Raw genomic sequence first — 27,395 nt, 5'->3', positions numbered from 1 at the left:
CAGAAAACTCTGAGCCTAGCAAGCAAAGCTTTCTGGTGTGAAAGGACACTTAACAAACTGAATTAGTTGTGGTTTGTTAGCCTGGTTAGTAATTCTTTTAATAAGCTCCACTCCCTGCTGCCAGCAGTGTGGCTCTGCTGAGTCTCAGTATGATCCTACTGATAACATCTCACTGTCCTCCCACATATTGGCTCCATCGAACCAATCAAATAAAATCAGCTTACGTCTAAATATTTGCTTTAAAAAGTTTTAGCAGCTTATATGACTCTATTAACCAATTAAATCCACTCTTCTGAGGTAAATGGGAATGATTTTATATTGAGTCAAATGAAAAGAAGTGTATTTTTGTGTTTTGTCTCACTAAAGGATGAAATGTAAAACTACAAGACTTCTAGTAAGATGGCTGAGAAACACTGTCTTCCTATCTTTTCTTTTAATTGTGTTTTAATTAATGTATTTTATGTGATGAAATTCATGACATTTCTCCAGAAAGCTGATGCAAATTACACTATTACTAATATATTTTATGTTCTCTGTGTATGCCATACATAACAAAATATTCCCCCACTGGTAACATGATTAATGAAAGGTCCATTTCTACCTTTTTCATAAATTCCTGCTACCTGTGATTGTACTCTCACCCCCAGGATTTCAACTTCAGCATTCCTAAAGGTACTATTTATTTCACATTTTTAATTGCAGATTGTACAGAACCCATCTTGTTTGACACTGTCATACGCTGAAATTATTGCTCACACTTGGAATGGAAGAAAAAGCCTCCTCAAAAACTACATTTCCCACCACAACAGCACTTTAGACACAGCAGAATGTGCCCTCCCATTAAATTTCTCACTGCCATTGACACTTTCACTAATAGCAGTGAAAAGCTCTCACTAATATACATAAAATAAATTTCTCTGTATGAGGCTGAATATTATCATCAGACTTGAAACATCATCTTGTTGAAGTAATGTAAGTACATTTTCTTAAAGATGCTGAAAAGATTGATTGCTTTTTTACTAGCAGAAAATCCTTGCCACTTGGTAATAAATACTTACTAATTTTGTAACAGACAGGAAATTAGGAAAGTGCCACATGGCAGTTGCTAAAAGCACCAAAATAATAATTCCAACTTCCAGCTACAGAATATTATTATTTAACCTCACTCCACAACTCTTATGATATTCATTATCACATCTGATGTTATACTTAGAAAAGCCACTAGATGAGCACTGCCTGTGAGTGACAGCTCCATCCTACTGATTGAGCCACAACATATTAAAAATAACATGGGGATGACTAATCATACATTTAGTCTCTTAGCCATAATTAATGTTATGTACATTTAAATCAGCCATGTCATGCTTCATAACTGAAAGTCAGTTTGAATAGAACAGTTAGCTTTTCAGCGGCATTTGTTTTCAGAACTGAAGCCCTGGCTGAGCTTTGTGTTTAATATCAAAATATCCAAGCTACTGGGTGCATCATGATCAAAAGCAAAGCCTGAATCATAATGAAGACACAAAGTGTAAACAGCCAGACAACATTGAAGATCATTGCAAATATCTACTTCATTTCATTTGAACTAAACGGAAAAGTGTTTTCTGTCTTTAAGGATTTTTTTCTGGAAAATGGGACATTATTATTTTTTGTGACAACCTGAGCTTCACTATCTTACCCATGGTTTCTGAAGTCTGGCTGCCAACTACACGAAGAAGCATTGGCTGACTGCTGCCTGACCTCTGCAAAGAGGTAGAAGGAGATGACAGTGTTGTACCATTCACCTTGGCATCTGCCTGTGGCTGAAATGGAAGGAAAAAAAGTAAGGAAAAAAAGTAAGACATTGCTATATGAGCTCAATACTCTACATCTCTGTAATTTTTATTTATTCCATGAATACACACAATTTTCAGCCTGTTCTTAAGCAAATTCATCCATGCAGCCAATGCATTTTAATTCTGAATAAAACAAGGAAGAAGACTAAATAAGAACACCGAACCCCGATTCCATCTTCACGCCAACAGCCGGTAAAACAATTTTGTACATTTCTCTGACTTGCTTCTACAGACATGATTTCTTGGAATGTTCTCGTTATTGATAACGCTTCACACCCTATTTGGAAAATTACTCTTCAGAGACCCAGAAGAAATGCCTGAGGACTCACCTGCTCCAGCAGCTGCCTCAGCCTGTGCAGCTGCGATTCCAGCTGTTTGTTGTGATCCTCCAGGATCTGCATCCTGGCTTCCAGGCGGCCCTTGTGCTGGCGAAGCAGCTTGGCTTCTGCAATGAGCTCAGCGTCCCGGGGGCTCTGCGGAGAGACCGGCATCATCTCCGGGGGGGATGGCAGTGGAGACAGACCCTTGTGCTCGTGCTGCTGCTTCAAGCGGTCGTACTCTGCCTGCAGGTTCCTGTTGGGAAGTGACAAACGGGCAAAAGCTTTATGGCCCCTGCACGGGGCAGTGACAAGGCGCTTCCTCTCGTGTGGTGTGATGTGTCTCACTTTTCAGGGCTCACCTGCAAAAATCAATTCCCTCTCCTGAATCCACACACCTGTGGATCCACACTCATGGGATCCACATTCCTTGCGGACCTGCACGGAGCTGGTATTAGATGGATCTGTGGTTCAAGTTGCCTAAAGGCTCTTGGCATCAGCAGGACTCACAGCTGATCCCCTCTCAGGGCACCTCATGCAGGAGGCTCCAGACACCCTCCCGAAGCCAGGATTGGTCTGTCCTGGGCTCAGCCCTCCCTCAGCTTCCTGCCCTTTATTCTTCCCAGCAGAAGAGGGACTGCCAGTTCCCTTCCACACATGGCTGCACCTGACGGGTCATTAGTGCTAAAGGCGGACTCAGAGTTATCACAGCACCTCACAAACACTAAATCAAAGTGGGTGCCACTTGGCTGGCTGATCTATTTTACAGAAGAGAACCATCAGAGAGGCAGACACACAAAAAGACAGAGCAAAACACAGAACTTGGCTGTCAGTCAGGTCATATCACTCTCCTCTCTTCAGATCTGTAAATGCATTTCCAGCCTAGGTTTAAAATTATCAACTGAAGATGAGAATTAGTGACCCACTCTGTTAAACTGAACTGCACTGGCTTTTGGGGCTATAATTTTCATCTTCTTTGTCCTGCCTAGAGTTCTACTGTCTATTGTAACTTTATGGCACTGCTAAACTTGTTATTTTATTCCATAAAACTCCAATTTTACTTCAGTAAAACATTCCATAGATTAATACGATCTATAGTGTTACACATGAAAAAAAAAAAAAAGTCTACCAAGCAGGGAAAGCACAGAAGGTAAGAAACTGAAACGCTGTTAAAGGTAACAGTCCAAAGCTGCAAAAATAGTAACTTGTAGCAGAAACTTCATAGGCAAGGGAGGCCTAACAAACTGCAATGGGATTTTGTTGCTATGATGTTCTTTTACAGCTTCCCAGAGGGGGGAAAACAGCTCAGTGCTCTGGTAACTGCTTACTCATCACAAGCAGTGACCCAGATTTTACTTTTTCCAACTTGCTCTTATTTGAGGTTGTGAGAAGAGACACCTTTTTCCAGTTCTGCCTGCAAACCACAACACACTCTGACAGTTTGGTCTGGAAGCATAACAGCACCTCAGAAACCTCCCAAAAAAAAACCACTTCTAAAAGAACTTTATTGTGACCAGAAGGAGAACTAAAGCAGGACTCATCATTTCACACGGGTGAGAAAGCAATGCCAAGGACAAAGACAAGCCACTGACTGTTCTTCAAAGGTCCCTGAGCTCTTCAGCTGCTGCACGATGGACATGTCCTCATGATGGGACTGTGGCACTGCCCACAAGATAATTTCTAAGGGATGTCTGACCTACATGATCTCTCCTGTACAGAAATTTTAAATTATTATAAAACGAGCTAATAATTTTTAACTTCAGGCTGTTCCAAAATTCAAGATTTCTTTCCTTAAAACCCACACAGAGAGGGATAACTATAGAGAGTTTTTTTTTTTTTTCCAATGAAGTTTTTAGTTTTAATAAAATACAGAGTTTCAAGTTCATGAAAATTATCTAGAAAAAAAGGGCTATCTATACTGGGAATAGATATTGTCAGGTAAGTTATGTCTTCCGCCTGACTTAATGTCTTCTGATACTTCCAGCTGAACAAACTGGTGAATAATTAATAAAAATACAAAAGGGAATAGGAATGAACATGGCAACATGTTCACTACACATGGTGCTATTGCTGACTAAAGTTTATACAGGAATGATCATTAAGCCTGCTTTTCACCATGTCCATAGATGGTGGCTATCACTACTCCATGAGGAATTTCCCAGATTCACAATACAGGCAATACTCTATGAACAGCACACTCAAAAGTTTGAAGTGCTGTAAAGCAAAAGATAAAACATCAACCTAAGGGAAGCTAAATAAATGTACTTGGTCATACTTACAACATAATCAGATACCTTGCTTCAAAGAAATCTACAATTATTGCCTGTATCATTATAGAGAAGTCCTTCCAGTAACTGTGGTATTGAAATACAAGTAAGGACAAGGGAGTAATTCAGATAAAAATCCTTTCAATGTCTGATAAAAAGTTATTTAAAAATCCTTCTGAAAGCCTACAGGAAAAAAAAAAAAAAAAAAAAAAGTAAAAGATATTGCACATTTTCCAACCAGAGGTTTGTCTGGATTTGGGAGTTCTGGATTCTGTAATTAAATACTATAATACTGTTGGCACAAAGGAATGTAATTTTGAAGGATGCATGTGGGTTTCCCCAGTGCACACCTGTATTACTGAGTTTTCCAGCTGCACCTTTTCAGTCAAGTTACACAGTCCTCCATCCAGAGAACTGACATTCATTGTAGCTTCAGAGCCATAAGAGTGATGTTCAGTGCACACAATCAATAATATCATAACTGGGACCTAAACATACCGCAATGAAGAGGTGTATTAACATAATGGAAAAAAGCTGAAAATTAAAAAAAGAAGGAAAGAATTTGAAAACTGCTGTAAGAATATCCTGAGAGAATAAATGGCCTTTATTCCTCCCTCTAGAACAGTTTTAAGCTGTGTGGTGAAAAGGACTGCTGCTGTGAGCCAGGCACCCAAGGCACTGGCCAGAGCCCTGAGGGTCCTGAGGAGAGGCACTCTCTGACACTCACCACAAAATGGGACATAAGAGAAAGGGGCAGATACAAACATGCTCCTCTCTAAATGAATGCAACTGAGCAAGCATGGGCAGTACCTGGAAATCTCACCTCCCACCACCACGGCTCAGGCTGGGTGACTTTGACATCTGGCTGCCACAAACAAACAAACAATGCTGCTGCATGTACTCATCACTGGGAAAAGGAACCCTTCTTCAGTAAGAGAATATTCAAAAACCCCCATATATTCCATTTACAACGCTTGCAACTCTTTGAGGCATTTGTGAAGAAAAGTAACATAGGAAGCATGCAGTGTAACCTTGATTTATGCAACTATACAGAGCTGAGTAGTAAAGAGTGCATGAATTATGAATCACATCTATCACTGGCAGCATTAATTGCCTGGTGACAGAAATCCTAGTGGACTCTGTTTGCTGAGTAGTCCTCTCAAAGGCAATTGAGAATTTGTGAATTCATGTTATTTGTCATCTCCCTACAGAAAATCAGTGGTCTGAAGAAACAGACAAAGATGGTAGCTGAACCACATACACCCTGTCACTCACTAGAGTGACAGTGTTTACTCAGGATGCTTCACACTCAGAAGATCTAGTTCCCCTTCTTCAATGCCAAAACAAATACCAAGAGGAGCCACAGCATGTTTAGAAATACATCACTTTTTTGCTGTTGGCAACCATACAGAAGGAACTTATGTGAGGAGGCCATTCATCAGTCTTCAGATTTGGAGAAACACCGACACAGGGCAGCTTTGAGATTCAGGGTGTCAGTGCTTTCTCTGGTGGCACACAGCCCACTGCACTCCCACTGCAAGTCAGGAAAAGCAAAGGAATAGCAAATAGCTCTGACTGGAGATCTCATTTACTTAGTTCTTGTTCCAGGACAGCTCAGAGCTGGGACGAAGAGGAGAGAACATGAGAGAAGTCTCCTTCTTACATTCAAGACCTGAGTTCAACTGAAATATTAGGAAACATCCACTTTCCTGACTCATTAAAATAGCAGGAAGATATTTTAATTATTTGCAAAAAGTTTTGACTTTGTCACTGCAGAACCACATGCTTTCTATTTAATGCCACTACAGTACATCCTGTACTTCCTATCCTACTGTATAACCTATGTAATGCATTGCTTTAGACATTTAGACAACAAAAACTTGTCTTCTCTCTCTCTGAAAAATATTCAACTGTGAGGAAATAGTTTTAGAGAGGGTTTTATAATTTTTCTTTTATACTGCAATACAGTAATAATGCCTTCAATAGGAAGATTGCTTTTTGTCTACTGAATACAGAAATGGTCTTATCACAATATTCCATGTGATGCAAAACTCAGCACAAGCCTGAAGATCTAAAACTCAAATAAAAGATTTTCTGCCATTGAAAATGTTCTCTAAAATGCTCACATTTTAACAAATATAAATTATTTAGCAGTCAAATCTTAGCCATACATTATTTAAGGAAGTCATACTTACAAGCTACAGAAGCACCAAGGTCTTAAAATGCTAGCAGATAAATAATGAATATCTAACAAAAGGTCCTTGGAACTGACAGAACCCAAGTCAGAACCACATCACAGCTAGGTTAGTTTCTAAGTTAGAGAATGCATTTCAGAAGAATTCAAAATAGGCAAAAGAGCTTTTAAACTGTCCAAAAGCAAAACCTCAGAATTACAATTTCAATGAGTCCTTTTCATTTAAGTAACAAGACAAGATGGAAATACTTGGGAGGCCAGAAACTGTAGCTGAAACCCAATTGGAGGTCAGAATTAAATCAATGGCTCAAAAGAGACAAAGCAAAAAGAAAAGGGCTTTTTTAAAAAGCAGGAAGCTGTGGAGAGCAGAAGAAAAAGACAAATTACAATGAGGTAGCAGTATCAGCACAACTTCCTCTTGGTACTTGAGGCATCACTTGTGGCTGCTTTCCTGGGAGCTGCTGAGAAGTGACTGCATGCCCTGACTCTTACAGTAAAAGTGTACAAGACACAGCAGAGAGAGCTAAACCTGAGTTAGCAGAAGTTATCACAAGTGTATGCAACAGGAGTTATGTCAACACAGGCAGGAAAGGGAGACTCGTGCACCACATCCAGCTCAGCAGTAGCAAGAGATGCACCCTGGGAACAAAGGAATATCTTCATCCTGAGGCAGTAACGAAAGTTTACATGGAGGGTGTTTCAGGATATGCATGGGAAGGAAGATGTGTCCACCCACTGGAACCAGGTTGACACAAGGAATTAGGTGTCAGGTTGCCGATTACCTTTGGCAACAGCCAAGAAAGGTTTGCAAAACTCGACGGAGGAGAACAACTAGGAAACAGGACTCTAAAGGGACAAGACTGTTTTTAAAAGTAGGTAAGTTACATGAATGCCTCCTGACTGATCCTGTCTGAAGAGCTTATTTTTCTAAACAGGAATCAGTGTTTCACCCATAAACTCATGGTTATCTGTCTGTGACAAGCAACCAGGACAAGAACTTGGTCACTTTTCAGCAGCTACCTTACATTTTACATACAAGTGATTTACAGCAGTTTGCAGAGACAGAAGTCATGATTTTGTCACAATCAATGAAAATCAGAGCAGTGTGACCACGACACTGTGAGACAGAGCCAGAGCTCTCTGTGCCTGCTGTGTTGAGCACTCACAAAAGGCACGGCTGCCTGTGGTGGCATCCCATCCATAACTGTGCCTCCAGTAGTACAAATGAGAAAATCAACCTTACAGACTACAGCTCTAGTTTAATCCAGGACTGGCAAACTTCAAACCAGCTGTTTTAAACTGTATTTATAGATACATTATATTTATATGTTTATATATATTATCTATAATATAATTTTTTTTTTGCTTATTTAGCTATCTAGCTCCATGTTATACTAGTTTTCATATACTACCTTTCTAATCAAAAACTAGTCTGCTTTAGAAGTCACCCTCCTTTCTGCTAGACAGCTTATTTTGCATTCCGAGATAAAACCATTACTATTTTTTTCCTTCTTCCACGATTCACTACATAATGCTGTTTAAAAAAATAATACCCATCTCCTGGAAACGAAGCTATCTTATTGTCTGTATTGTACTAGCTACTAGATTCTTCTTAGCTACAGTCCTGAACATGCAAAGTTTGAGGTCTTATTTCAAAATACTGATGTTTCTTCACTTCAGAAAGTACTTGGGCTTTATGTGCAATGTAGTAGGAAGTTTGTGGTTTGTTTCAAACAAAAGCTCCTTGCTGTTCAGTGAGCAAGAGCTTTGCTTACTACGATGTTTCTGTGTGAAACATCGTCCTCATTCTTGATGCCTACCATCTTCTCCATTCTCCCTGACTCTCCTGATAAAAAGTCTCTGATGGAGCCACTGTAATTGATTAGCACCATCCAAAGAAGACATACATGGAGAGAAGATCTATGACACTGCCAACTCCTGCATTATTTCCTTGACAAGTCTAAGGTAAATGATTAGTGCATTAAATCCTCAATGTAAGCAGAAGTACCTAGTTCTTACAGAAGCAAGAAAAAAAGAGCATGAAAATGCCAACAGACTGTACTATAAAAGCTGAAAGTAGTAGAAGACAAACAAATCCATGTTTTTTTTGGTAGAACTAAATGATTTATATCTTACAGACTGGTTTTGGTAATTCACAGTTGTAATCACCAATCTTCCAGGGTGAAGAACTCCTGGTTTTTGTGCTGATGGCCCAAGATTCCAGAGTACTGTATAAATAGGATTGCAGTGCTGTGATGCTTCAAGTATCCATTTGGGGTTTTTTAAATGGTGATTAATGAAGATAACTTCAAGTAAATTTGAAGTTAGAAGTGATTAAGTGATACATTGTTTTGAAAGACTAAAGAAATGGCAACAAGCAACACCAAACAAAGTGAAAGGAAAAAGGACTCAGCTTTTACCCACAATGAAATTACTTATTTATCAGAAAAAAGCGCAGTTTTGTAACTCATTTTATCCCTAAAAATATATAATTGTTTTGCACACTTTTTACTTCAAATTCAGCAGCTGGTGGTATAACCCACCTGTTTTCCTCCTCCAGGTCTGCGAGGATTCTCTCCAGTTCCCCTCTTTCCTCACTCTCCAGAGAAATCAGGATCTGGGCAGGGCTTCGGGGCTGGCTCAGGGGGGACTCCTGGTTCAGACTTTGGCAGTAGTGCTGGATTAACAGGTGTTCATCATCACTGGAAAACAGAGGAGGAGAAAACAGGCTGTTCTCTTCCTGCTTTTCAACTTCACAGTGAATCTGAGGAGACAATTCACTCCCAGTCTCTCATTTCTTACAAAGAGATTTGCTGAACTCTTGACAACCTACAGCAGAGCAATGCACCTTAAAGCAAAATCTGCTGACCTGTTTCACTGAGTCTCTGGTAATTTTCCTTCTCTGCAGAGACCACCTCCCTCCTTCTCTGCTTCTTAGATACCTAAAGCCAAGTTTTGCAACAGCTGACAACCTCAGCTCTCCTCTTTTGACAAACTTCAATTAGGAATTTGCTTGCACAAAAAAGCAATCTTCTGCTGCCTGATCTGCATTGTGGGAGGGTCATTCAAGCAAGGGCAATGCACTTATTTTTATAACTACAAACTCTTCTTATGTAATAAGTATGTGCTTTATTTATCTTGTTTTTTCTATAAAATTCTAAATTAGGTAAACAAAGAAAAACCCCTTAACTAATATAATAAAAGTATGTTATTTTCCACTCAGATGTTTGGCTTTTTTTTTTTTTTTTAATTTAAAAGTGATGTACACTGTCAGTATACAAATATATTCTACTTAATACATAGGATCTCCTTCTCTATTTCTATTGCCCCAGAAGCTGTCTGGCATCTGAGAACAGGAATATCACTGGAAGAGAAAAGGAAATACAATTGTTAAGACCTCAATCACCTCCCAGAACTACACGGATAGTTTTAGGTGTGGTTTAGGTGCTGAGGAGATGCATCCAAGCCCTAAGCAATGCAACTTATACCAGCAGTCACTGAGAAACCATAAAAGATTTCCCTTGACACCATAGGACAGGGTCAATAAAAATGAAACTGCTGTTGGAGATCTCATAGAACAAAATAATTCAGTCTAGTCAGTCTAGGGTTTTTTCCTGTTATGTTTCTATACCAGAATTTAACAGGCATTTTGAACAGCTGTTATTGTTCAAAAATTATAATTTTCCTTGTTTTCATTTGTTCCTGAAAATGTTAATGATGCAATTTTATGACTGTAGGAGTGCCAAAGCAACGTAGAGCACATTAACATTAGTTCATAAAAGAGAAGTATTAATTTTTCATAAAAGAAGAGGCTTGCCAGTTCCTAAATTTATACTTTTCATGAAGCACTTCAACTGTGATTTCCTTCAAACCACTGCTTTGCATTTATAAATATTCTTACAGATCTTAAGTGAATTAACTGTGAACAAGTGACATAACTATTGCAGTAAAATTTTACATTTTACAAGCATACTCTTTTTGTGTGATCTTCAGCCTGCACAGATATTTTATACATCATTGAAACGACACTACACAAAGAAATGTTTTCTGATAAATAAATAAATAAATATGTTGTGTTTTTATTTCCTGCCTTCCTTGTTTCCATCTATCACTCTACCTGTACTGATTAGCCAAATAATCCAAACCCTGCAAGAATAACAAATAATACTTAGGCATAATCTGACAAGCAAAACCGAAGTAATTACAGTTGTGAATTTACGGTAAGTTTTGATTTTGCTGCAATTTGTATCTATCTGGATAATATTTCTAGCAAAATTCGAAGTACACAGTTCTATTCTCATTTTAATAGTACAAACTGAGGAACAAACTGGATAGTTAACTTATTAATTGAATCATACTAGTACAACTTCCAACTGATCAAAAAAATGAACTGAACAGTAAGACCAAACTGTAATACAAGAGATACAGTGTATGCATGATTTCTGTGACAAGGACACTGAAATATTTCAGTGAGACAACACAAAATTCTCTCTATTAGAGCATTACTACTATCCATAGTAATACAGAATTAACATATGACTTGGAAACAAAGTTTTCATCAATTGCACAAAACTTACTGACATTGCATCAATATTAATTTTGATGTGTCATTTTAACTTTCCCCTTTTACCAATACCCTAAAACAATGTACCTGGTTGTACAGGATATTTTCTTTCAAAACTGGTAGTCAACAATCCTACCAAGTCAAAAGTGAAACTATTTTGAAAGAAACATCTTTAGTGCTGTCCAAGAACATTCTGAGCTCACAGGCTCAGAGTCAACCTCATGAAATGCTATTCATTTGGAATCTCCATTTAAGTGAATGAAAATTGGCCAGAATTCTGTGTTATAAAGGATTGCTACTAATTTAATTGTCTGAATCTTCAAAAAAATCCACCCCTTAAACTGTGATAAGATCATGTAGAATAGATAAAAATGTTTTTAGAGAAGTTGGGGTTTTCATAGCTGATTGATTTAGAATCCATGCTATGGCTCCTCCTACACAGTTAATGAACCAAGATCAAATTTTCAAACACACCCATGACCTAGCTGCTTCTGTGCTGTCTTCAGAAACATTACCCACAGTTAGTTCTATGTCCTCTTATTCAGAGAATAAACAAGACCAAGAATATTATCACAGGAGAACCACAAAGGGTTTCAGTGAGATATCAGATTTAGCTACTTAAAAATCAAAACTTTTATTTATAATGCTACATTTAAAGTAATACAATGAATGCTTGTCAGTGGTCTGTCCAACTTACAGTTTACTACTGCTAGTATTTCACAGTGATGATCAGTTCCTCCTGGCTTACCCTTGCAATGTATTTCAGGTATTTCTGTTTAGCCTCACTTATGTTTTGTATGACACTTTTCCCACACCAACATTTTCTAGCTTACAGCAATTTAACCATGCTTAAGCTTGAACTAAGACAGGAGGGGGTTTTTGTATCTTTTTCCTTAGAACTCATCAGACAATGACCATATTTTGAACATGGAAATTATTTGCTGAACACATCAATAATTTTTGGAAACAAAGTAGTAGTTTTAATTTTGAAGGGATCAATCATTTGTTGTATTAATTTGGTATTAAGCTATAAGACATTGTCCAGAGACTATGATACAAATTGAAAGGACATGAGCACATCATTAAATTGAAAAAGATGTGATACATGGCCATGCAAATTCAGCACTACAAAATTTCAAGTTATTAACCTTCCCAAGAAAATACATTTCAAACCCATGAAAACAGCCTACTTACATGCTCTCATTAGGTGAAATACTGTCATTTAGGTAAGAACCATTGGTGTTCTCCATTTCTGCTAGCCTGTGGAAAAATAAACAAGACTCATTAAAACCAATTATGTTTTTCAAAAAACTCTGTTTGATCTAACATTCTGGAAAGAATTAAAGAGCGTGATGTTTTTGATGAATTTGAAACTCAAATTAATTTACACTCGCTGTTGATTACCAAAAGGTTTTGCAATAAGCTATCACAAAAGATTGTTTGCTACAATGGCCTGGCTAAACTCACTTCTAAGTTTTCAGTCCTTTCTCTGAGGTTATATTCCAACTCCTCTCAATTAATTAATTCCAAAATCAAAGAAAAGCCTTAAGATGCCAGGGGATTACACAAATTGCTTTGTACCCGGCAATGTCATTGTCCAAACAGTCATTTCTCATTAGTTTTCACACTCAGTCCCTCCTAAACGTCCTGCATAATTCAGAAACACCTCTCCTGATCAAGTGATACTGGAGGAGAGAAAGAGGCCAGAATAACTATTTTTCATTACCTCAGCCCTTGAAAATTTACTTGCTTGGTGGAAACATATTTTCACATTTGTGCAATTAATCCACTTTTTGATTCTTAGGAGCAGTATGAAAGCAGAGAATTGAACTAAAGCAGTGATATATCACTATTTTAATCCTCCAAATCAAGGAAAAATCCTGTTTGTGGCATTTCATGAGGTGAATTAACATTATAATGACACCTGAGATTCATATGAGAGTTTGGAGGCTTCTGCTCTTCTCATTTGTACTGTTATATCAGGGTCCATATAAAAAACAAAACTCTATGCAGAATAATACAAGGGTTTGGGGTGGAAGGGGCTTTTAAAGGTCTCCAGTCCAACCCCCCTGCACTGAGCAGGGACATCAACTCAAACAGGTGGCTCAGAGCCCCGTCCAGTCTGACCTTAAATGTTTTCAGGGATGGGGCATCTACCACCTCTCTGGACAACCTTCTCTCAGTGCTTCATCATCCTCATTGCAAAAATTCCTTCCTTACATCTAGTCTGAATCTGTCCTCTTCTAGTTTAAAACAGTACTTCTTGTCTTGTTGCCACAGGTCCTATTAAAGTATCAGTAACTGAGCACACTGCGCTTAATGAAGACCCCAAGGGACCTAAAAACCAATTCTGACCACACAGGTGCTCTGGCATGCAAGGACAGGCTGGTTAACACCAACCACACATGATGCTCTTGCATCCCGGAGCCTGGAAAGCAAAACCCCAAATTTTATGCTTCTTTAGAGAAGTGCTCAGGTAGCCTCTAGCTCTTCTTTTTTTTTTTTTTTTTTTTCCAAGTAATTTTAGAGAAAGATCTGCCTAATGTCCAGCTGGTCTCATACCTGCTAGCATAATGTTCAATGCGTGAATGAGTATCATCGTGTGAGAGCTGAGGGGACGAGGCAGGCCTATAAGGCAGAAAACACTGATTAATCACAAACAATACCCCTTTAAAAGTAAAAAGACACTTAGCTATGCCTATACCCTCACATCTCTATGCCTTATGCCACGTTTGATAAAAAGTAAGTTAGAATTCCAGGCGCTGTGTGTGCCTCCTCAAGCCATCGGTGCAATGTTCTGTGGTGCCACACTGGGGATTTTTGACCATTTGCAATCCATCTGTTGCCACGACTCTTCTTCACAGCAACTCCCAAAGGATTTATAGAAGAGCTTTCACCCTGGTTTTCCCTGTACACTTGCCTCCTTCACTGGCATTTCTGCTTCACATGAAGCCTGCACAGGCTGCCAATGTCCTGCTGGGAACCTCTCCTGTGCCTCCCACCCTGCTCCAGTGCCTGCTTCCAGCACATCCCACTTAAAGGAGCCTTTAAGAATTATTCCACGAGCAGCTAGAAATAAATACAAGAAGCATATAAGGTCTGAAATGAGCCTTTAATAACACACTGCAGACACTGATGATTTTGCCTAATGTCTTTCAAGAGTTGCAATCTCAAAGGTAGCTCAGTGTGTTATACAGGGGGACACTAAGTTATGCTGGGTTTTCAGTCTGACAGATGGTATGAGGTCCTCTTCAGCTGTCTGTTGATGAAAACCATTCATAGGTCTTTTTGTGTCAATTAGAGTATTGTTTCTTATAGCCTCACCTCTGGAAAATATCAACACTAAATTATGCTGCCTATGCAGCTCAGACAGCACCCTTTGCTGCCACACGGGATTTAGCCAATTGAGAGGTGCCAGATTAACAAAAAGTGATGCAGCTTCCCAAATTGAATGGTAATTTTATACTTTTGCTAAATTTCAACTGCCCTTTATTCCATCTCTGCTGACTCTCCTTCTGGAACTCCTGATTAGTTTCAAACTGAGGAAGGAATTTCTCCCCATTTTGAATTGTTGGATACTGTGGTTCAGGCTGGGACTGACCAAAAGTGATTGTGTTGCATTGTACAATCTGAAAGGTTTTGTATTTACTGGTTATAAACGAAAACTGAAATAATCTTCTGGTTTGTCATGTTCTGTTCCCATGTTAGAGTTTGACAATCCTGCTGTAGATCTACTGGACTTCTCAGCTTCCAGGTTTCTAATCAGCCTCCAAAGGGCTCTAGATTAGGATCCTTCTGAAACCATAGAGCTGTATGCTCGATACAGATACAAATCAAGCATCATCATTAATATCTCTTCTCACAGAACAGCAAAGTTTTTCCTCTTTAAGACATTATAGGCCAAGTATAATAAATCTAATTTTGTCTTCAAAATGAACTTTGGCCTCTACTTTTACTCATCACATATTCAAGCATTACTACAGCACACCAGAGGACAAATACTCAGTTCACAGAGTTCCTTAGTGCAGCAGAGATTCAGAGGATGGGGCAATTGCTTCTCTGTGACTCGATATCCCATTCTATGTAAAGACATGCAGGGAAGGGAGGGGAAAAGGATGCGATTTCTTCAGAATAGTGGATCATGAGGCAGGATAACCATGGTTTTCTGATAAATTGAAGCTACCTCCATTTTTTCTATTTTTTTTGTCATACAGAAGATGTTAAGCTGGTCTTAACTTGTACCATCAATGCAGGAAGTCTTGCTTTCAACACACACACAAATGTTGATGCTAAGACTGTGCATAGACTAGGAAATACATGTTAAAATTAGTTTCAGTTTTGAGTTGGGTCATTCTCTTAGTGCCTCTCACCCTGCCATTGCACATGTATTTGTACGAAACAAGGGACAGCATTTGGTTGGGACCTACTGAGCAATGAAATGTCTCTTTTTGCAGTACTGCATGACAAGCTGCAATTTCAGAAGCGACCAAGTTGTGTAATATATATAAAAAGATATATATTTTTAAAAGACAACATGATGTTGTGTAAATTGTTGGAGTTGATTCTGCCAGCTGCAAGCAGGGAGTGAGACTACAATTCCAGGTTTGTCTCTACTTTAGAACATACTGCAATGGAGATATACCTTAAACAGCTTTTTAGAAGTTTGCTTAAGAAAACAAACCTGCTGGAGAAGCATTGCTTTGTGTTGAATTCAGCTGCTCAAAGGTACTTTTGCCATTCTCTGAGTAAACTTGAGAATGATTGTGCTGTATTTTACATACTCTTAGTGACCAACCACCTGTGCTAGAGCTCACAGTCCTTCCTTTCTGAGCACATATACTCAGCACACCTAATCAGCTCAAGCAGTCAACAGGAAGGCTGAGTGACACAGCCAATATTTAGTCAAGATAACCATCCCTTTTACAAGGGCTCCACAGCTGCCCCATTCAAGCTGGGGTCTGCAGGAGCAGCCTGGGAATTCTAGTCAAGTCAAGTGGTGACCAAGTGGCAAACACCACCTTCCTGCAATTCCCTGCACCCCTGGAGACCTGGCTGGCAGGATGAGGGTACTTTTCTTTGTTCAGCATTTTAGTTGATGCTTCCTGAAAGTGTAGAAACAAGTAAATTTTCTTTGTATCATTGTACCACCAAAGTTCAAGTAAAAAGATACACATTCTCACAACTTGTGAACTGTCCTTTAATACCTGGCAAGCGGCATATCTGGGTAAATTACTGGATAATAAGCAGTAAGAACTATTGATTTCCAACAAAAAAAAAAAATCTGTTTACAAGCAGTTCCATGTAAACCACATGCTGGTGTCAGAATAGCACTAGCATTGCTAGGTGCTGCCAGATGATGCTTTTCTGAGGCACTTCAAGGATAACCAGAAAACTGGCATGAGAGCACCAGAAAAAGGCATGAGTGTAGAAAACATGGGAAAGTTTTATGATAACTGGCTTGTCTGCTGAAGCTGGAATCACCCTGTAAGTGAGAAACAGCTTTAAACTTGGGTAGCTCAGTAACTTGAATTGCAGGTCAGGTGCTATAGCATGAAGGAAAGAAAGTAAGTTAGCAGAACAAAATTAAGGGCAATTCTTTCCAGCCACTATTAATTTCCTATTTTTCTGCTTCCTTGTCAGACCAGATGGAATGATTATGCTCTGGAAGATACCTGAGTTAGTCTGACAAAAAGTGCAACCTCTCTGCACAAATCCTGCTCCTCAGTATTTCTCAAGTTTTCTCAAGTATTACATGCGAGTTAAACTCCCTGTAGAATGTAAAAGCAAACCTTTTGTGTGAAGCTATTGATGTAGGCACACCACAATGCTACTGCTGTAAGTAATTAGAAATGACCATGTTGTGACAGCTTAATTTCATGTCATACACAGCAATGACATTCCACATGATCCAAGCTTTCTTCAAATGTTACTTTTAACTTTGCAACTGTTCCAAAATATAAGGAATCTAGATCCAAGTTGCATCTATAAAAGTGCATCCTCAAGCTCAAAGCCCCTCTGTTTCAGTCTGCCTCCAGACTTTTGGCATTCTCTGTGCGTGAATTCTCAGCCATATGAGGTTTGCAGTATTAGATGTGCTTCTTGGTTGCTTAAATTTCCTAGAGGTAGAGCACTTCCCTTAGCTTCCCAAGGGTTTGTGCTCCCAATGAAAATTATAAATCAATATTCCAGTGTATACATTTCACTCTTGTTTATTCTACAAAAAGTTCAATGGAGGTGCAAGTCATATACATTTTACCATATAGAAATAAAAAAAAATCTTTCTTGTTAGTTGTCAATATGTGAATTAAAATTGTTCCTTATTTAACATTATTCTAAAAGCATCTGTGTAACACTAGAAGTAGCAAATGCCACAATGGTAAATATATATCTATCTTTAGTTTAGGCTGAGGCTATTACTACATCAGTAAGACAATGCAACTGCTAGAGTGGTGCAAGAATGAAAATCTATTCGACAGCTGAAAACCACTGCTTTTTTAACTTCTGAAAAAATACAGTAAACATTTCCCCATTTCAACCTGCCTTCATAAATCTGAATGTATCTAAAAGACTGTAATAAAATACCCAGTAAGTTCTGGATTTACTGGGGCACTCAAGTGTGCACGGCTGCACATAAACCCAAAGTACAGCTTTATCTGCAAAACTGTGTCATTCCTGAAACTGAATTAAATCCATATCAAGTTCAATCTCTTGTCTTTCAAAAAGCATTTAGTATACATTCAGAGGGATCGACACTTATTCAGAAACACAGGCTTTTAAAGAACAAACTTTGATAAGCATTAGTAGGTCTGCAAGAAACCCCTGTTAATTCCATGAAAAATACATACTCCAGAAAGAGTACACAGGACAAAATCCATGACTGCTGGAAATTCCAGGGTTTATCTCATTCTACTCATTTGGGATCAAAACATTCCTTCAGAGAGTGCATCAAAGGAAATAACCATAAAGAAAGAAGGAAATGATCTCATGTAAAACTGAACAAAGAAATAAACAAAAAGAAAAAGTGAGGGAGCGCAGCAGCAGCAGCAGCAGCAGCACACTTCAGCAAAAGTACTCACGCAGAATCTACTGGCCAGAAGTTGATCAGAGTAACAGGACTGCAAGACAAAAAATGAGGAGGTGAAGAGAAAGGCAGAAGAAACTCAGCAGCAAAATAATTACAGAAAGTTTAAAAAAAAAAGTCACAATAACAAAAAAGCAGAAATCCAACAGACCAACATGAATGGCTGTGAAGAGCAACCAACCAAAAAGTGAGAAAAAACCTTGAAATCTAAAATTTAAAAAGAGAGAGAGAAGGAGCGAGAACAAGCTGCGTGCAATTGCCATTAAACAACTGATTAAATGTGTAAAAAACCAAAGGGAACTGGGTTAAGTCATTGATTTCTCCATGTGCATCATTACTGCTTTTTTTTTTCCATGAAGATATCAGTCATTTAGTAAGACTAAATTTATAGGCTGAGAAAAGAAGAAATCATCTAGGAAGGTTACAAACATCGTAGCCTAATTAAAAAAATAAAACCAAGGAAAGATACCCACTTGGAAGAAAATAAAAATTTAATGAATGTATCATTAGCCTCCAAATTGTGCATCAAACTTAGACATCTGTAAGACTGCCAGTAAGACTGTGAGTGGTTTGTTTTTTTTTTTTTTTTGCTAACTGAAGCTGAAGTTCCTGTATAAGGACAGGTGAAAGCAGATAAAGGCAATGGCAACTGGAAGCCCAGCTTGTATTTTCCTGCCAGGCGAGGTAAACAGAAATGAAAGACATAAAGAGGCTTTATGCATTTAGGAAGTGAAAGGAGTTGGCACCAGCTGGGGAGCTCAAATAGTGTACCAAATGAATTGCTACTTAGATACTTCAGAGCTACTCACGTTTCCATGTTGTCTCCCTCCAAGACAGTCTGCACAGGCAGGTAGCCCATTCGTGGGTGCTTTGCAAAATATCTTTTTGTTCGAAATTTGTTTTTTAGTACCTTGGCAAAGTCACGGACATCTTCTCCTGAAGTTGTCTGAAAGGCACAAATCACAATGAAATCATCTTTCATGAGGTTGTCACTGTTTTTCAATTGCCTCTTCCTTTGCTGGGTCACTTGGAAGAGCTGTGATCACACCAAGCAGAGCTGCCAACAGCCTGAGCCCTGGAACAGTAAATTTTATTTGTTCATCACTGTTGCCTTACAATGCACTACACAGACACTGCTAGTGGGGAGGAAGGAGGGAAAGAACAGAAGTTTCAAAACCTCCTGAGAGGCTCATGCCTCACCTCAGGTGATCTCAAGAAGACAAGCAATAATTAGACAATAATTTGCCATTTCATCACCTGGCTGTGGGGGGTCTCTCTGCCTACTTTTGGTAGAGCACTAAAATGGCTGTAGTGGAGGACACACAGACAGTCCGTGTGTCCAGCTGGGCGCTTCACTGTCTGGATCCCAACTCTTACCACATGCTTGGCATCTCCATCTCATGGACTTGTCAATCTATGAAAGCCTCTAGGTACTTTTTCTTTCCAGTTTCCCTCCTGAGCCTTCTGTGCCATTAATATTTTGTTCAAAGGGAAACAAAAAGCAGGTGAGAGCTGCTTAAAGCTCTCAGAACACTTATTTCTTCCTGCACCTGTTCAATGTGAAACTAGCAAGCATTTAAGATCAATACTCTGAGGAGAGAACAATTTGCATGAAGTTTTCTACTCCCTTGCCTGCAGCAGGCTTCCCTTGCTGTTGTAGAGACCAGCAGAGGAGCACAACGTAGATTTAGAAAGACCAGAAAGAGTCAGGAAGAGCTTCAAGGACGTCTGCTGTGAAGATGCAAGACTTATTGAGAGTCTGACGAAGAATCAGGCAATTTTCTGATGAATTTTAATGTAAACTTCAATTACTTCAGTCAGGCTGCACTCCCTTCTCTGAACCTTGCAGAAACACTAGACCCTGAAGTACTGATCTTTTACAGTAAATTAAGTTCCTCCTGACCCACATAACAATATTGCTTCTCCAATCTATCTAATTCAAGGGAAAGAAATCAGGGAAAAGTTAATCTTTCTGACATTTTTATTGAGTTCTGTGCCTTCTGCATAGAGGGGATGGATGTGCTGGAACCCATAAGTTAAGCCAACCTTCACAGAGCTGCTCAAACACAGATATATAGATTTTTAAAAGGTAAAAAAATTAAGGATGCCCTGAAAAAATATCTGCAAAAAGTCTGAAAAGTATTAACAGAAAAGGCAAATATTACCCTGTACTTATGACACCTATGAGCTTCATGTAAAGCTGGACAGATTTTGGCTCCCTTTCTGGTCAGGCTGGTCTGGCAGGAAAATTCAGTGTAAGCAATGGCTGGCAGAGAAGTGACACAGCAGAACCTATAAGCCAGTACAGCAGCATCTGGATTTTCAAGAAACTGAGATAATATTTGGTAATATTAAGTATCCCTTCCTTAATTCATCAGAAGTAAAGACATTTGGGGAAGGGAGGGATGAAGTGTGCCCAGACCACCCAGAGAACTCCAGAAAGGAGATTTATTGAGGTGGCTCCCTTCCCATGCCTCTGGAGGAGGGAATTCCCTCTGCTGAACTTCATCTGCAATGCCTGCCAGGAGAGCGCTTAACCAGCTTGTCATCAAGAGAGCACACAGAGCACATCTACTGAAAACACAGAAAAACTTTTAATATTTAATCTTGATATAAATAGGCTAAGCACAGCTTTCTGTCCAGTTGTTCACCTGTGACATTTATAACCATTTATTAATGCCCTGTCTATTTTTGATGTTAAGAACACTTTCTATTGCATTTGACTGCAATTTGGATCAAGTGTTTTGAGGTATTAGAAATGAAACATTCTTTGCTGCAGCCTTCCTGGGACTGTTCTCCCCTCTCTCCCCCCTGAACCTTTTCCATGACAACTGAACAGCAAAATGCTGTGTTTGCACAGAAATGTCCCAATCTAGTTGGTACCACAAGAATCCCGAGAAGAAAATATATCTTCTAGTGACAACTAAAAGCATCAGGCACCTCTCATACCATCCAACTGCCATTTAAAAAAATGTTCAAGGAGCACAAGAAAGGCAAAGAAAACGTGATTTTTACATGGACAAGATGATAAACTGAGGCAATTTTCAGCCAAACCTTCTCATTTATTCCACAGATGTTTTATTACATATGATTTTCAGAGTAAAATCTGCCAGACCTAAATTCCCAGTAGAACTGGTTTATGAAGAAGAAACAGTGGAGTTTCAGCATCCCAGCTCTCTTAAGTCAAAGCAACATATAATAGGCAGATGGGTTGAGCATGTTCCAAAACTATTCAGAAACCAAATAGGAATAGCTTTATCACCAGCTGACTTTTCCCTGTTTGGTTTAAGAAAATGCCATGCCAACCCCCCTCCCCAGACCTCAGCCCCGACTGGAAACCCTAGATGTAGACAGGTCTAACAGTTTGACACACTTCCTTCCAATGAGGTGTTTTTATGTTCGTGTGTCACTGTTCATTAAAACCTAACAGAAAAATCATCCTGCATTTACATCTCAGTCTATAAGTTGTCTTCTATGCTTTGTTTGAAAACTCCTTAAAAGTCCTATCTATTTCAACAATAAATTGAGATGTGTTGCTTTCAGGAATAATTGTAGCAATTTTTCTGTCTAAATGAAAACCAAGCAACTGCCTTGCCCTTATTCTGACTCAACCTTTTGCAAGAGAGAGAATATTATCACATCCCTCAGGTATTTAGCATGAGTTCTCAAAATTCCCCTAAGCAGAATTAAAGACTGCAGTGCTCAAAAATTCCTTGATACTAAGAGAGAGGGAAAGTAAAAATATCAGAACACTTTGGTGTGCACATTGAATTATTGCAAAGATATTATCAAAGAAGGCATCACATGTCTTGTGTCTGCCAAAATGCATTTTAAGGTGAGAGATTAGTGTGGAGGAAGACTGATAAATGCTCTGCCACCTGCATACTCTTTGTCATTCATTTACAAAACAATTACAAACTAGACATAGCTTCAGTGGATGTTCAGTCCCCCAGTACTTGGGTAAATTTTTTGTAATAGCAGCAACACAAAAAAGCGTGGGGCTTGCTGTGTGTCACATTCACTTCCCCCTCCACCCCAGCTAATCCTCCTCTAATTCAGCTGGCTGCTTGTGCAGCCAGGCACGGCACATTAGCACGGGTTGCTGGAGTTCAGGGAAAAATCCACTGGCTGTGAATGACTCTTTATTCTGATCCAGCAGGCTGGATGTGGTGGCAGGTTTTCTGTTCACCACCACGTTCACCTCTTTGTAATCCGTATTTTCAGGGACAACACAAACCTGCTGGATGCAGCACTGCAATGAGCTGCTGCAGGCTGGGGGTGCACCTCCTAATCCCTTTTTATTTCTCTTTCCTCAAAACACATCAAAAGGGTAACAAAATGGTTGGAAGATACTGGTTTGTATCACTCACAAATCTCCCAAGTTGTTTCTTAGCAAGAATAACAGTAGCAAAGTGCAAAGCAAAGCTGCAGTCCATCTGGGAAGGAGGGGTTCAGCCACAGGTGGAAAGAAGGCTCCCAGGGAGCTGGTTGGTCACTCACTCACTCACTCACTCACTCACTCACTCACTCACCCTGCCTATGACTCAGATCATGAGATTCTGCTCTAGGAATGCCTGCGATGGAGAAGTCTGTTCAGACCTGCCCAGGCAGAGCCAGCAGTTCCCTCTGACTGGTGCAGCAGTTCAGGCAAATCGCCCTTTCAGTAACCTCAGTCCCTGAGGGACGGCGCAGAAAACCACAGCCAACGAACACCGACCAAGAGCCAGCAATGTGCATTGGCTGCCATTGCAGAGATTCCCAGGAATACTGCCATTGAAGGGTAAAAGTGGATAGATAATGCAAGTAACTATCTCTAAGTTAAAACTAACAAAAATTCTGGACTTGTTTTACTGTAATATTTTAAGGGCATAAATATAATTTTTTTTCTCCCTTTTTTAGGTCTCTGAGAAAAGCTGAGAGTCTTTGCTTCATTTTGACCATGCCTTTTTGCTTGGATGAAGATTTAAAGACTGTTCATATAATTTTATGGGGCTAGCCCAAGTATAATTTTGATGCTTTCTTTTCACCATTTATGACTACCAGCAGATGAAAGACTAGGACTAATCCTATTTCACCAGGAAATGCTGATGAGAGTGCACTGCTTCAAGACAAATACAAGCAATAGCAAATGCAGCTGAAAGCTCTATCTTGCTACATGCTGGAAGTTTAACTTGAGAGTGCCTCTAATTGATGCCCCTTTGCACTGGTCCAGAGAGGCCAAAAAAGGAGCACCCTGAGAGAGAAGTGCAGAATTTCCCTTGACAACTGTCAGGTATGAAAGAAACATTTATGCAAAACCAGTGCTTTTGGGAGAAATGAAAGAAGGGTGAAGACCCTCACCACACCATCACTGCAGCATCCTGTACTGAATGCCCTGGAAATCAAATCTACCTTGCAACCATGAGAACTTCCCTGGCATTTTATATCATCAAGTGATCAGACAATACAAAGGTACCGTGAAATAGTGAAGAACTTAAAAATGCAACCATAGTGTTGTGGGAGAAAGCAAGTGAAGTGGCAACTTGATGAGGAAAGGAGGAAAAAAATCACACACTGGTCTGGAGAAAACCTTGGGACCCAAGATATGAAGAAAACCTTGGGACTCAAGATATGAATGAGTATTTGCACAAATCATGTGCTTCCAGGAGGATCCATAAAGTGAGCTATGGCACTGAACATGGAACAAGTCATTAGCACACAACAATACATTACAACACAGAATTGTGCAAACAATGAACTTCAGTTTACTTCAAACCACTGGAGCATCCTTGACTAAGCAACAAAATTGCTGGCATGTATAGTATATAAAATGAGATTTAATTATGGAGGAGGGAAGAAAAGCAGTCCTAACACTTCATTACCTTGCACACAGGAAAATAAGTTTTTACTGTCTACATAAGAAGGGACAGTAAGGGTCAGTAAAACAGCTACTTACTGGTGTGCAGTATTCCACCATGGGATAGTGCATTTTGTGACCTTTAGCAACACGGCCAGAGAAGAAGCAACTTTGGCAGATGTCATAGTTAAAGTGCTTTAAACTTCTGTACCTAAAAGAGGATTGGAAAAAAAAAAAAATCACGGCTTCAGAGCATTGTATGTGACTGCTTCATATCAGCCCATCAAATTTGCTGTGTTAGTAGATTCTCTTCCCTGAGATGTCACACCGTGTGCAATGCCCAGCAATGCTCCTCTGCCCTGAGGGACAGGTACAGCTGCCTCAGATGTTTGTCATAGATCTCAATCTTCAAAAATATTTCTAATATTGGGCAACAATGAAGATTTCTACACATTCACTCACTTTTAACCTATGAAAGACATTACCACACTTTTTATTTCTATGACACTAACTTCAGATCTTTTGCTCTTCATCATGATTCCTAAAATAGAATGTCCTCCAGGAGGAAAATTCAAGAAAGTAATGCCCTCTCAGTAAGTCACTCTGGCAACCCCCCCATGTCCTTCCTAGCACCTCTATAAAAACCATTTTCCTGTAGAGCATTCCATCCATGCAAAACTCCAAATGCACTTTTGGGCCATTATTTAATCTCATCAGCTCTATGAGGCAGCTAACTGTTGTATCTGCTGTGCTGAAGTGGTTGAAAGAGCCGGAGGCATAAGGGTTGTCTTGTTCCAAATACACGAAGCAGCTCAGCCACAACGACCTCAAAAGAACATTGTTTTACATGAACTGGGTGCACAGTATTAGCTTTCTAAAAGCCTTCCAATACAGTATCTTTTTGTCAAGTGTGTACACAGGGTTTCAATGACTTGCAAAGACAGAGAAAAAATCTGTGACAGAGAGATTCTACTATCATGATAATAGATTTGTTATATAAATTTAAGAGACAGATGAGATCAGTCAAGTAAAATTAGACACAAACACAGAGCTCCAGTGTCCACTCCCTGAGTTCTCGGTGCTTACAACAGACTATCCATTCAGTTGCCATTCTTTGATATTTCCAAGGGCTGCACTTTTCAATTCCACCTACTTGTCTGGCTGGTTTTTACAAAACTGTGTAAGTAATACAGTAGTTCATAAACTGCATCTGGGAATTGGAAAATTAGACTTTGTGGATGTGCTGATTTAGTCACATCCAATCCATAGGTCTTCCTCAGCAATATTTATCACTTCCCAGTTAAGATATTAATAGGGAATAGAATTTAGACTATTAGAGCAACAGCCTCAGATTCAAAACAAAGAAATAAATACCTTCAGAATTTCCCCCATCTCCCACTGCTTGTGAAATTTTAGCAGAAAGCACTGCCCTGCTACATGCATAAAAGCTACATTCATCTGCTCCCAGGTTAGAGCAAAATGATGGCTTTTTTGTGTAGCACTGCTTACTGCTGTTATCTGTCTGGATTTTAGAAACAAAATTACAGAAAGCTCTTTGTAAACAACACGATAACACAGAAGGAGAAATGCCAATGGTAAAAGAAGACTGTGTGTAAAAAGGGCAGAAACCATACAAAGCAGCTATTGCGAAGCAAAGTGATAAAACAAGTCTAGGCATAATTGAAAGTGAGTATTTACTTAGCCCTTAAGTGGCTTCTCAACAGGCACACCAACACACAGCCATTTTACAACACACTGACTTATTCATTGCCATAGTAACCACGGTGTCAATCCAGATGTTTAAATAGACCAGCAACATTTCCCCCACTCCAGGTTAATGTTCCACCAACATTCTTTCGCAGAGAAATGCACATGTAGCTTTTACATGCCTGAGAATTTTCAAGGCACTTCCTTGCTTTATGCTATGACAGAAGTCAATTCATTAGGATCCAATTCAGAAAATGCAACTGCATAGGACACGCTGAATGTAAGGCAAATTGTGTTACTGTGCAATCCAACAATGCTTTTGTTGAGGCATGGAAACACTGGGACACAGAGGAAGTGCCATATTTTAACTGAGAGATGACTATTGCCCTCTTCAAGTCTCACAGCACTGTACCCAGTCCCAGATGGGGACTCATTCGTGTCCCCATCACAATTATTTTTTCCAAGAAGAAAATGCCTATAAAATGGAGCTCCTGATTTGCCTGGAATCAGGCAGAGCTCTTGATCCACCAAGCAGATGCACACGTGGCTGAAAGGGAGAGAGAGTCTGTACCTGAATCCAATAATGGGGCACTCCTTACAGATGTTGCACTTGGCTTGGTGCTTGGCGGTCTCAGCAGCAGCCACCCTGTGCAGGACAGGCAGCCACACCATGGACTGGGGCTCCAGCCTCATCCAGTCCAGGAAAAGGGCTGCTTCGATCTCTGGTTTGTTGTTGGCCTGCAACACAAGGGGAAAAATGACAGGGGCTGAGCACAACTGATCTGTCTACTCACCAGCTAACTAACAGTTCAAGCTGTTCTTGTCAACTCCATATCTCTTCCAGGAATATACTCCAGCTCTTCCCCCAGTCCAACTACTCATAAAAAAATAAAATAAAAATAAAAAAAATAAAAATAAAAATAAAAATAAAAATAAAAAATCCTCAGGATCCTGCCTTCAAGCCAGGAACTGAAAGCCATTATTAAAATATTTCAAATCTCTCTTTCTCTTATTCTATTACAATAGACAGCACTACCAGGTACTTTGTCACAGAGAAAATTATTCACTTACAGGATCACCTTTGATGCCTGATCTCACATTCTCTCTCTCTTATCTGAGACCATATAGCACTGCTTCTCACCTATTTTAAAAACTGTTATCCAAGCCCTGAAAATTGCATGTCTTTTGATCAAAATTCCTTTCTCCTTAACAGCTTTCATTATCACACTGACCTTTCTTCATAATGCACACGTAAGGAAATCATTCAAATCTCTCTCAAGACTATTGTTGAACATGTAAACCCTTTCTCCTTAAATGCCTCTAACCACCTCTTCTTTAAATTTCCCATCACTTACTGCAAACACCATACAGTTCTGTTCCACAAAATAACGTTCTCAGACTCCATTACATCCCACACTCATCTCTTTGCCAACAGCAGAAGAGCCAATGAACGCTTCCCAGCAAACCCATTCCTCTGCTGCCATCCCATCCCATCCCATCCCATCCCATCCCATCCATCCCATCCCATCCCATCCCATCCCGTGTGACATTTCAGGTATCTCTTCCATGGTATCTTCAAGGCAGCTCAGTCACA

The 27,395-nt window shown here is 39.5% G+C and overlaps 1 protein-coding gene across 8 annotated transcripts in view; it reads right to left on the bottom strand.

The window, feature by feature from the left end:
- The window catches only part of DMD (dystrophin), a 567,421-nt gene that overhangs the window by 17,532 nt on the left and 522,494 nt on the right, over positions 1–27,395 (bottom strand). For 5 of the 8 annotated variants that reach the window (XM_053931545.1, XM_053931553.1, XM_053931563.1 and 2 more), the window contains 9 exons: positions 26,373–26,539; positions 24,194–24,305; positions 19,068–19,204; positions 18,254–18,292; positions 13,740–13,805; positions 12,372–12,437; positions 9,157–9,315; positions 2,165–2,408; positions 1,679–1,802 (listed from right to left, as the gene is read on the bottom strand). In XM_053931545.1, coding sequence (XP_053787520.1) covers positions 1,679–1,802; positions 2,165–2,408; positions 9,157–9,315; positions 12,372–12,437; positions 13,740–13,805; positions 18,254–18,292; positions 19,068–19,204; positions 24,194–24,305; positions 26,373–26,539 — 1,114 coding nt within the window. The remainder of the gene's footprint in view (positions 1–1,678; positions 1,803–2,164; positions 2,409–9,156; positions 9,316–12,371; positions 12,438–13,739; positions 13,806–18,253; positions 18,293–19,067; positions 19,205–24,193; positions 24,306–26,372; positions 26,540–27,395) is intronic. The other 3 variants (XM_053931535.1, XM_053931573.1, XM_053931590.1) reach the window with 1 other exon arrangement.

Source organism: Vidua chalybeata, chromosome 2 (assembly GCF_026979565.1).
Source record: "Vidua chalybeata isolate OUT-0048 chromosome 2, bVidCha1 merged haplotype, whole genome shotgun sequence".
Classification (NCBI taxonomy): domain Eukaryota; kingdom Metazoa; phylum Chordata; class Aves; order Passeriformes; family Viduidae; genus Vidua; species Vidua chalybeata.
This window is presented reverse-complemented; position numbering and strand designations above follow the sequence as displayed.